Source organism: Macaca fascicularis, chromosome 2 (genome assembly GCF_037993035.2).
Source record: "Macaca fascicularis isolate 582-1 chromosome 2, T2T-MFA8v1.1".
Classification (NCBI taxonomy): Eukaryota; Metazoa; Chordata; class Mammalia; order Primates; family Cercopithecidae; genus Macaca; species Macaca fascicularis.
This window is the reverse complement of record NC_088376.1, coordinates 11,988,624-12,001,111: the sequence shown is the minus strand read 5'-3', so window position 1 is coordinate 12,001,111 and position 12,488 is coordinate 11,988,624. Positions and strand designations below refer to the sequence as shown.

At 43.1% G+C, this 12,488-nt stretch overlaps 1 protein-coding gene across 5 annotated transcripts in view; it reads left to right on the top strand.

Annotated features, from left to right (window-relative positions):
- STAC (SH3 and cysteine rich domain) overlaps positions 1–12,488 on the top strand; it is a 170,236-nt gene that overhangs the window by 58,501 nt on the left and 99,247 nt on the right. For 4 of the 5 annotated variants that reach the window (XM_045387152.2, XM_074030800.1, XM_005545470.4 and 1 more), the window contains exon 2: positions 6,968–7,244. The exons of the other annotated variant lie outside the window; for it this stretch is intronic. In XM_045387152.2, the coding sequence (XP_045243087.2) occupies positions 6,968–7,244 (277 nt within the window). The remainder of the gene's footprint in view (positions 1–6,967; positions 7,245–12,488) is intronic. 5 annotated transcript variants of the gene reach the window in all.

Genomic DNA, 12,488 nt, shown 5'->3' with positions numbered 1-12,488 from the left:
TATTCACTGAGAATATAGAAGCAATCAAAAGAGAAAAGCCACATCCAGCCAATACCAATTCCACCAACTCTTCTCCATCTTTCTCCTTACAGCAGCCTGCCTCACTCCAATCTAAAGGCAATCCTTCTTCTCAACTACCCAGGGACATGGCTCCAGCATGCCGCTTTCTCTCTTATGCATCATCAGATTTAACACATGCTGGAGTAAGCTCCTGTATTTAAACAAACTATGACAGAAAAACTCCCTGGATGCTACATTTCCCTTCAGATATTGCCCCTTTTCACTAATCTTCTTTATAGCAAAGCTTCTCAAACCAACTGTCCATGTTCACTACCTCTGCTCACTTTTCCCTCTGCTCACTTTTCTTCCAGCCATCCTCTCCTGAAACCTCCTCAGTTAGGTTTTCACACTCACCACTTCACTGAATCTGCTACTATTAAGGTCTTCCAAAGACATTCCCTTTACCAAATACAATAACCAATTCCTAAACCTCTCCTTACTTGACATTATTATTTAAGATTCATTTCATGCTTTTGGCTATTCTCTCTTCTTTGAATCATTTTCCTCCCTCAGCTTCTAACACACTCCTCTCTTTGGGTCTTCTCCTTCCTTACCAGCCTCTCCTTCTCAAGTTCCTTTGCTTGTCCTTACCAATCTTCTTGTCCTCTAAATACTGGAATGTCCCAGACCTCTGTCCTCAGATCACTTCTCCTCCGTGTCTGCACTCACTGCCTATGTAGTGATCTCATCTAGTCTCATGGTTTTAAATACTGTCAATATGCTAATTACTCCCAAGGTATTACTCCAGCTTGGACCTTTCCCTGGAATCCCAGAATCATATATCCAGCTGCCTAACTGGCAGCCCCACTTGAATTCCAAATAAGCATTTCAAACTTATTCAAAACTCAACTCCAAATTCAGCCATATTGTACCATAACTATGCAAGGCCAAGCTAAAATTACTTCTCATCAGGATTATCGCAAGAGTCTCCTCTCCCAACTTGTCTCCCTGTTTCCATGTTGCCCTCCTACAGCCGGTATTCCACACAGCTGCTAGAGTGACCCTTTTAAATAAAAGTCAGAGCCTGTCACTCCCCTGTTCAAAACCATCACCCTTAGGATAAATTCCAAAGCCCTTGCCATGACCTACAAGGTCCAGCAAGAAACTAGCCTTGGCATCTGCTCTTTCTCTCCCCCATCGTTCTTATCCAGACGCACCGACCTCCCAGTGCTTTTCAAATACCATGTCCTTGCTCTCTTGTTGGGGCCTCAGCTCTAGGTTTTCCCACTGCCCACAATGCTCTTCTCCAGCATAGCTCAAACACACTTCATGTCTCTGTTCCACTGTCACCGGTCAGAGAAGCCTTCCTTGTCACCTTCTAATGCCCAGCTCTGGCCTTATTTTCCTTCGTACCTCCTCTCCCTGTCCAAATTTATATTATTTACCACTTTGGTTATCTACTTATAGTCTATCTTCACCCACTAGATCTTAAAACCTTAAAATGAAGGTTTTAATCCTGTTTTTTACTGCCGTAGCCCCCAAATCAAGGTCTATGCCTAGCTCAGAGCAGTACCCATGGTAGACATTCATTGAATTATCATTATTAATATTATTATTACTATTATATAGATGGAGTTTCACTCTTGTTGCCTAGGCTGGAGTGCAATGGCACGATCTTGGCTCACCACAACCTCCGCCTCCCGGGTTCAAGCAGTTCTCCTGCCTCGGCCTCCCGAATAGCTGGGATTACAGGCATGCACCACCACGCCTGGCTAATTTTGTATTTTTAGTAGAGACAGGGTTTCTCCATGTTAGTCAGACTGGTCTCGAACTCCTGACCTCAGGTGATGCGCCCGCTTCAGCCTCCCAAAGTGCTGGGATTGCAGGTGTGAACCACCACGCCCGGCCTGAATGAATTATTGAATGAATGATTCCCTACCCATAAGGTTGCTAGAATGATTACATGAAGTCAATGATATAGAGTAGTTTCAAGCACATGGTAAGGTTCTGAAGAATATCTGTGTCTTTTATCATTATTATTATAAATAAAATGGAGCTGGGCCATGGCAGTGGTACATGGAAGCTGATCACTTTGTGACATCTGTGATGATCAGGGTTTGCTTCTATTTCTGCATTTCATATGTTCTCTTCCGGCCTCTGCTCTTTTGGGCTAATTAGAGAAAGCATGTTCCTTTAAGCTCATGTCTAGGGCTTAATTTAACTTGTAGGTTTTCTTTTGAGATTCCCACTTGAATAAGTTACATTGACTTCCAAAACAGATTCTCCAGCTCTAGAGGCAGGCAGGGTCCAATGGCTTGATACAATTTCCATGCCACATCCCCCAGAGCAAGAAAAATGTGGCAGGTCTCCTGGCATCATACTTGAACATCATACATCAACTTCCAGGGGACACAGAACACCACACTGCATATGACAAAGGGTTTGAAAGGAGAAGTAAAGCACGTGAGCACAGGAGGGAGACAAGACTGGATATGTGTAAGCATCCTCCCTGTCACTTTCCCTGTCCTGCCAGCAGAAGCCATGCAGTGACATTTGATGCTTTCCTTTGATAAACAGGGCATGCTCTTTTATCATTTTTTTAGAAATTTGAAATATATAAAATGAAAGAAATAGTTCCCCAAAAAGCAGATTTGCTTTCCTGCTCCACATCCTCACTGATGGCCAGAAGTAGTATCATCTCCCTGGAGGTAGGGGGTGACTCTCCTCCACTGCTCCATCCCTCCTCTAAAGATTCAGCAGCAGTGGAAAGAGCATGGGGATGGGGACTGGAGGAAGGCAGATTCAATCTGAACCCTGGTCTTGATTCACAGAAGCTGTGTGACCTTAGGCAAGTTGCTTAACCACCCTCAGCTTCCATTTCTCCAGGGGTAAAATCGCATCATCACCAAATGGTTGGAAGGATTAAGATAGGTTGCCTGGCAAAGCACTTAGCTCAGCTCCATATTCCCAGCTCCTTGCTTCCCCCTTTTGCCCCCCATCATCCACCATCCACTTATATCCTGTGGAGTTCTCAGAGGGCTCTCCCACACATTATCCTCTGTGACTCTCACGTCAGGGTGGGTGTTATTCTGATTTTGAGACATCAGTAGTCAATTTATTGAATCATCTGAACTCAGTAGGGAGCAAAGAGAAAATGATTTTTATTTTTCTATGTGATGTTGTCTACTTTGATAAACCTCTCCCTGGGTTGCATATCCCATGACAAAACCTTGGCAGATTCCTTACCTTCCTGTTCAGTTTAATGTATTAAATGTGCTTCTAAAATAAAACTTCAGTCTTACCTCCTGTGTAAGCCTCCCTTCCTCCAGCATCAGTCCAGCATCAGCCTGAAGGACTTGAAGTGAAGAGGGTCTGCACTGCTCCTTTGCAGCATCCAGGTCCTCACCTCAATGTGGCTCAATCTCAATGAATGATTCTCTCATAGGCCTCCTCACTTAGCTTTTTTCAGAGATGGAGTGTCCTTCAAAATCAATGCTATGCTTCCAAGGACTCAGGACTCACTGCCCTGTATCCATCAGGATACACTAGCTTATGCCTCAACAATAAGCAACTCCACAATAACTCAGGGACACCTCCCTCTTCCTCCTTCTTTGGCAGCTCTGACTCCTCTGTTAGTCTGAGCTGTAGGGCAGAGGGGAAGGGACAAAAGTCTTAGCTGGTCCAGTGTTTCTGACCTTTCTGCAGGTTGTTACAGCTTCTCTGGCTAGCCTTTTCTAGCTGATCATGCCCTATTAGCAGCCCTAGTGGGGCTTTTCAGAGGGCTTTGCAGGGCCTCTCTTTTGTATGGCTCCCTGAAGTGGAGAGCTGGCTTCACACAACCACACCTGACCTCAGGAGGGCAAAGAAATACAATCCCACTACATGCATGAGGGTGGAGAGAACAGCATTGTACCGGTTATCTATTGTTGTGTACACACTATAGATACCCAATTTAATGACTGAGAACACCAGTCATCTTTTTAGTTGAAGAGTGTGTGCGTTGACAATTTGACAAGGACTCAGCTGGATAGTGCTTCTGGTCTCATCTAGACTCCCTTATTCCCGCAGGACAGCAGGGTGGCTCTGCTTCTGGACTCTATCCTAAAGTGGCAGGGAATTGACTGGACCATGTGTCTCATAATCCTTCAGGCTTCATTGGGCAGTTTGGTAGGTATCTAGAGGGTGGACAGAAGTATGCAAGGCCTCTTAAGGCCTGGGCTTGGAACTGCCTTAAAATTGCTTCTGCTACCTTCTATTGGTCAAATTTCAGAAACCAACAAGATTCAAGGAGTGGGAAACTAGACTCCACTTTTGATAGATTGAGATGCAAATTCACATTGCAAAGTGCATGGATAAGGGAAAGGGGAGAGAACTGCAGGCTTTTTGTAGTCTACCCCAAACACTAATGACCACCATATCTTCCTGGACTTCTGAAGTGGAACTTAGGGGGTTAAGACAGAGGTGGTTGGGCTTGGCAAGGCCATGTAAACTTGTCTGATATATTGTGTCGGGGGAGTCTGACCAACTTATGGAGACCCTCATTAGACAAGAGTACTGAGCACCATTTGTTTATTTTTTCTCTTTTTAAATTACTTTTATGATTTTATTTTTAATGACATAAAATAATTGTACCTATTTATGGAGTACATAGTGATTTTGCAATGCATATAAAGTATAGTGATCACATCAGGGTAATTAGCATATCCATAACATCAAATATTTATCATTTCTTTATGTTGGGAACATTCAGAAGTATCCTCCTTCTAACTATTTGAAACTATATAATATATTATTGTTAACTATAGTTATCCTACAGTGCTGTAGAGCACTAGAACTTATTCCTCCTATCTAGCTGTCATTTTTTTATATAAAAAATCTTTCCCTATCCTTCTTTCGCCCTGCCCTTCCCAGTCTCTAGTATCCTCTGTTCTACTTTTAACTTCTATGAGATCAACTTTTTTTAGCTTCCACATGTGAGTGAGAACAGGTAGCATTTAACTTTCTTTTCCTGGCTTATTTTATTTAACATAATGTCCTCCTGTTCCATCTTTGTCATCCACAAATGACAGAGTTTCATTCTTTTTTATGGCTGAATAGTATTTCATCGTGTACATGTGCCATATTTCCTTTATCCATTCATTGTGTTGTTGGACCAATAGATTGACTCCATATCTTGGCTATTGTGAATAGTGCTACAATTAACATGGGGGGGTGGCAGATGTCTCCTCAGTGTAATGATTCCCTTTCATTTAGACAAATTCCCAGCAGTGGGATTGCTGAATCACATGGTAGTTCCATTTGTAGCTTTTTGAGGAACCCCCATACTGTTCTTCATAGAGGTTGCACTAGTTTGCATTCCCACAAACAGTGTCTATGAGTTCCCTTTTCTCTGCATTTGTCATTTTTGTCTTTTTGATAATAGCCATTGTAACTGGGGTGAGATGATGCTTCACTGTGGTGTTGATTTGCATTTCCCTGATGATTAGTGATGTTGAACTTTTTAAATATATTTGTCAGCCATTTGTATGTCTTCTTTTGAGAAACGTCTGTTCAGATCATTTTCTCATTTTAAAATTGGATTGTTTGGAGGGTTGTTTTTTTTTTTTTTTTTGCCATTGAGAGGCTTAAGTTTCTTGTATATTCTAGATATTAATCTCCTGTCTGATGCATATTGTGCAAATGCTTTTTCCCATTCTACAGGTTGTCTCTTCACTCTGTGTCAGTGGGGATTGTGCCATGCACACAGCACATCTCACCCCCGCAGCCTGGGTCTGCATGATCCATTGATCGTAAGAGAGACTGGTCCATCATTGCATTGCAGCTCCAGAAACTAAAACAATCACTTTCTTTCAAGACCAAGAGTTTATGGAGCAAAAGTGCTGACAGCTTCTTCCAGTTTCCTTTGCTGTGTAGAAGCTTTTTAGTTTGATATCTGAGCATCTTTTTTCTGAAGCTTTGGGCCATACATGTTTATTCCGGGCAACAGAAAGAACTCCCATGGATATTCAATTACAAAAAGAAACCACCTTAAAGGTGAAGTGACCTGTTGCTGGGTGAAAAGAAAAACTCTGTACTAAGGACTAGTGATGAGAAAGCACCGTGAACAGGAGAGACTTTTAGAAGGCCACTGTGGGGATGGACAGAGCAAGGTGCACCATGGTACAAGCTGTCATCAGGGTGCAGAATCCTCCAGTTCCTGGATCCAGAATAGAGGGGCAGATTAAACTCAAACCCAGAGCTGCCAGAATCTTGTGCTTTTCCAAACCTGTTTTGGTGCCTTTTCATAAGCCCCAGAGGCAAAGGAGAAATAGTCTAGTTTGTCATGGCCAAAGCAAGAGGGAGGGCAGCAGGAAGAGCAGAGAGAGTCAAAGGGATAATACAATATGTCCTGTGTCCCACACACACACACAGGTTACTCATCCGTATGCTTCAGAACCAAGCAGACTTGAGAGTTCCTGGTTTGTGCTCTGTGGATAGTTTAGCGAGATCGATTTTGAGTCAGACAATAGACTCTTCTGCTTTGCTGTGTGCAGACAGGTGGCTGCTAAGTGATCATAAGAGAGAAAGGCCAGCTTTACACATGTAGCCTTTGAGTCCATGAGTATGTACACTTAATATTTCCAATGATTCAAATTCAAAAGGCAAATTATGTCAAAACTCAATGTGGTGGGACACTTTGACAGCACACTGGTAGGACTTTAAGGAGACAGGTGGGGAGGAGCAGGGGCAGAAGCAAGGGCAAAATGGGACCTCTTTCTGCTCATCTGGCTTAGTGGCAGGGGCAGGGGAAATTCCCTCTTTACTAGGCACTGCCATCACCCCACCCACACAGGGACATTTATGAGCCTTCTCAAGGCTGAGGGTGTCCGTGGGGACTGTGCAGCGCACACAGCAGATCTTACCCCCACAGCCTCAGTCTGCTTGATCCATTGGTCGTAAGAGAGACTGTTCTGTCATTGCATTGCAGCTCCAGAAACTAAAACGATCACTTTCTTTCAAGACCAAGAGTTTACGGAGCAAAAGTGCTGACAACTTCTTCCAGCGAACCAACAGTGAAGACACGAAACTGCGAGCACACATGGTGGCTGAGATCAGCCCCAGCTCCAGCCCACTCCCTGCTCCAGGAAGCCTGACGTCCACACCCGCCAGGGCTGGCCTGCATCCAGGCGGCAAGGTTCATGCCTTTCAGGATCACATCTTCAAGAAGCCCACTTTCTGTGATGTCTGCAACCACATGATAGTGGGTAAGGCCTTCTCCTACCCCTTTCTCCAGATCCCAGCACCCCGGAAAGCTGAGTGAGAGTGGTGTGCCACGGGGCCAGGTACCTGCGGACAGATGCTAGGCCTCAGAGATTTACACGCGGGAAGATCATTCAGGAGTGCTTTGGGGAACAGTGTTTGTGAGAAGGTAAGGGAAGCAGCACTGGGTAGTGGGAGAAGTTGGGTTATGATACAGTTGTAATCAGGACTTCAGCTGATCCCCTGGAGATCCCTAAAGCCCTTTAGCGTGTTCTTGCATTGAAGCCCGAGGTCTGGGTCTTTGAACACCTGCATCAGCCCGTCACTGCATATAGGCAACAAGTGAGACTTGGAATCCTTGTTGCTTCCCGAAAAAACGCCAATATCTGTCTTATGTGTATGGTCATATCAGTGACATCCAATATGGCCTGGAAGTCAGGGTTCTGCAGTTCTCCTCACCCTTTACCAAGGCTCAGTTAAGGGGTAGGATCTTCAAAATGGTGGGTAATATTAACCCTTCTTACAATCACACACAAGGCTTGTTCTCATTTTCAGAAAACCTTTATGTACTCATGTTCTTATTTTCTAGTCACTCTGACTCATTTTCTCCTTTTAAATGGTGACACTTAGGAACAGTGCTTGTATCAGTCAAAGATTTCCACCAGAAAGTTGCCTAAAAGCCACCCTAAAAAGTAGTTTTAAAGTGCTGAAAAGTTTAGAAGTTCTTTAAAAATGGCCATGTTTTACCCTCACTCAGGCATCTTCAAATCAGCTGAGGTTTGGCTGATCCAGACTCAGCTTTGTTATTGCATCTTCTCTCTTCTATCTCCTGCCCTCTCCTTGAACTAGTGGGCTAGCCACATCATGCACTTCTCATGGCGAGGACAATTGGGAGCATGCAAAGCCTCTTAAGGCCGTGGGCCGGAGGTGGCACACTGACTTCTACTGGCATTTCATTAGCTGAATTAAGTTATGTGGCCAAACCCATAGTCAAGGCAGAGGCAACCCCCTAGCCCCCACCTGCTGTCTCTAGTAGCAAGTACTGCAAGCCACCTGGCAAAGGGCTTGGATACAGGGAGGGGTGGAGAATGGGCTCAGTATCTCATCTACCATTTAGGATGCTCTCTGGATTACTGATCTTGTTTTGTTTGGTAGAGTCTGCCAAGTCTTGGAGCTCCCACCCTTCCACTTCACATCTCCATATGGACTTAATGCCTAGCATCTGACTGTCAGCTTGGGGCTGCTGGGCCGGGGGTGGTGGGAGGGTCTCATCATGTCTCACGCTTACAGTACTTAGACACTTCGGCCTCTAACTTAGTTTCTGTGCCTGCCTGGCTTCTGAATCTGTGTCACTTTCAATTTCCACACAAATTTCCAGTGGGCCTTTTCAAGGCAGTGTTATTCATAAATAACCCTTAAATAGGTGACGATAAGCCTCTATTTTAGATCTCATTGTGATGAGTGTGAAAAGACAGAGGATGTGTTTTTAAAAATGAGTAACGGAAATGAGTTCACCTCTGAGGAATGTCATAGTCGTTACCCTAAAGAGGATTCTAGGTACACCTCAAGTACAACAACAATTTTGAAAGCCCCTATTTTGAACATCACTAAAAAAAAGTCCTATGCTAAAGAGAATTGCACTGCACTTTTCTCTCGTCAGAAATAAATTTACATTGCAGCTGTCATTTTATCTTTATAAAGAAAGAAAAAAGAATCAACAAGTCTCACTGCTCTTTTCAAGGACAGAAACAAAATAAACCAATATTAGGCTCCCTTCAGGAAAGAACAAAGGGGCTTAGCAAGGGGATATGGAGCAGAAGGAAAAGGGGGAGAAGGAAAAGGCAGAAGGAAGGAGGTGAGAAGAGGAAGAGAAATGAAGATAAGTAGGGGCTGGTGTATGCTGTAACTTTCTAAAACAATACATAGAGTGTTTTAATTATCTGATAATGGAGCACAATTGATCTGCCTCTCTCTCTTTCTTGACCCTTCAGATATAGCTTTCTGTCTCCACATGGATTACCTAAAGATTTGTTTCCTTCAAGCCACAGGTTATCCTCATATTCTAGATTTTAGGGAAAGACCACCTGCTGTTATCACCTTAGAATGACATCTCAGAAAAGATATTAAAGTTGTTTGTTTTTTCCTTTCAACTGGGAACCAAAGGTTGTATAATGATAGCCAAGAAGAATCAAACCTCATCTGCGCTTTTTCCAACTGACAGATACTTCTTTAAAAATAAAATGAACCTGACATCCTTCATGTACACTCACAGTTCAGTTTACAAGGACTCACATTTGTGCCTTCCTGACAGCTGTGCCTTGAAGATGGAAAGTCCTCACCTTTGCCATAAGATCCCCGATCAATAAAAGTAGACCAAGACCCCAGCCTCATTCACTGCCCATCCATTTCTAATTTCCTTAGCTTCTTATTGCCAGCTAGGCCTTTGCCCTTGAACTTGACACCTGAAATTGCTATTTACCAGGTTCTCAGACTTGTTGCGTTTAGCAGGCACCGTGGCATGCCCTCCAGCTCATCTAACCTTGCCTTCAACACATTGATACCCTTTATGATCACCTCTTTAGCTATCCTTTCCCTGAAACTTTGGTCACATAAGCAAGCCAAAGATGATCAACCCAGCTTTTCACGAAGACATGAAATAGGCAGTTAGGTGTGTCTGTCAGCCTCAACGCTGAATGCCCGTGCCTTTGAGTCACTGGGACTCAATACTGAGTCTTAGTCTAAGAGAATTCTGAGCTGTCTCTCGTACTTGGCTAGAGGAACACACTTCTTCCACCAAGCAGATCCACTCTTAGGCCTTGACAATGATGGTTAGGGGTGGGAGAACTCAGCTTCACTGTGTATCACCTAAATGTATTCCATTTATGGCATTCTGTCTTACATTGAATTAACTGTCTACAATGACTCATTTCAGGAAAGCATTAAATCTGTGTGATAATCTGCATCTCATTGAAATTTCAAAGACTTCGACAAGTCAACATGTACTATTAATATAACTAACTCAATGCATGGGTCTACTTCATCAAATAAGGAGATGTTTCTGAGGGACTCCATTCTGTTTATTGCCAGATATCTTGTTTTGAAAACTATTTTTAAATTAACTAAATGTTTTTAATTCAAATTCACTTAGAAGACACAGCATATTAAACGGAGTCATATTTTCTAAACAGATATTTCGAAAAATGTATTTCATTGCCTAAAATTTCAAGTTTCTTTATACAGTTGCTGCACAAAGAATCATTCACTTTCATAACTAGCATCCATTGGGGGGAATAATAATGGCAATGGCTTAGGAAAGCATCCCTAGAAGCAGGGCCTGAGATGGGGCCTCTTATGAAAGAGATTTGTTGTGGGGAGTGCGCTCAGCAGAAGGAGAGTCAAAGAAGCAGGAGAGGCGGGGGGAGTAGCTAAGCAAGGGTGTGGTCTCACCTGGAATCTGCTTCAGACTAATTCCACCGAGTGGTCCCACCTTCAGACAAAGGACTAGGCTTTGTACATTTCTGTCCCTCAGTCACTAGCCATGCCTGCCCCCAGGAAGTAGTGAGAGTGCGGCATTCCAGGCAAGGAGCATCCCACTTGGCCAAGGACAGCCCCCTGGAAAGAAAAAGGGGGGCATCTGTGAGTCATTGGCTGCCAACACTCACAGCACTAGAATGGTAAATAAGATCAGGACAAGGCTCCACTATATCTATAAACATACTTTGATGCTACAAGATGAAGCATAAAACACTCTCCACTAGGAACAAATTTAAAATGCAGATGAACCTTGCAATTGCTGTACCTAAAACATTATATTGCCATTATAATGAATAATATAACATGAGAAAATACTACATTACACTGAGTCCCAGGCCTTCCTGCTGTGCTGTTATGTGACAATTAAGTTGTTTTCTGACCTATTCTGACTTCATCCCATTGCTCGACAAAGCCACAAGCCATTAACCAAACCTTGAATGGAAAAAATATATATGTATACACACCACACACACACACACATACACACACACACATATACATAAAGACATTGAACTAAAAAGACAAATCAGTGTTTGCTCATCAATGAAGTTGTCTCTTGGTAAGAAAGGCCAAACAAAGATCAAGGGGAATATTAAAAAATAAATGTCAACTCGGTGAATTCTTAGAACGGAATTGAATCTCTAAGGTTCTGTCCATCACTTAATTGAAGTTGTTTTAGGAGCTGTACAGTTTGCAAATAATAAAATACAAATTCTCTCTAAAGCTTTTATTTTTAATGTTTCACATAGATACTCTCCTTTGAGCCATAGTATGTTTCCATATTAAAATGCAGCACCCAGAACTCAGTGGTTTGTCCAATGCAATTATTAATCTCGGGTGTCCAGAACTTAGCTGCTTCTTTACTACTAGAGGACAAAAAATGCGGCGTAATGTCTGGTCCAACAGATGCAAATAGTTCATTTCTCTCTTTGCACGTTCGGCCCACTTGAGAGAATTCTACTGATTGTGGTCACAGATTTTTTTTTTTTTTTTTTTTTTGAGATGGAGTCTTGCTCTGTCGCCCAGGCTAGAGTGCAATGGCACGATCTCAGCTCACCGCAACCTCCATCTCCTAGGTTCAAGCAATTCTCCTGCCTCAGCCTCCCAAATAACTGGGATTACAGGCAAGTGCCACAGCCCCCAGCTAATTTTTGTATTTGTAGTAGAGATGGGGTTTCGCATGTTGGCCAGGCTGGTCTTGAACTCCTGACCTCAAGTGATCTGCCCACCTTGGCCTCCCAAAGTGCTTGAATTACAAGCATGAGCCACTGCACCCAGCCTGGTCACGGAATTTTAAGTGAAAATAAGTAAAGCTGGAACATAGTCATGCTAAGGAGATGGTGACCCAGCAGATAAGGAATGTTTGCAAGAGGTGGCAATGTTTGGCCTGGAAAAGACTTTGAAAACTATTATCTTAAAATAGTTGAAAAGATCTCATCTGGAAGAACGTTTAAACTCACTTGGAGCCCCAAGTGCAAAATGACAGATGATACTGTGAGGCAGAGTTCAAGACACTAAAAAGAGCAGTTTCTTAAAGCAGTTTCAGAAGTAGCCTCCACTGGGCACAGTGGCTTGCACCTGTAATCTCAGCTACTGGGAAAGGTAAAATAAGAGGATAGCTTGAGGCTAGGAGCTTAAGACTAGCCTGGGCAAAACAGTGAACTCCCCCACTTCCGACCCAGTCTCTAAAAAAATAAAATTAAAATAAATAAAAT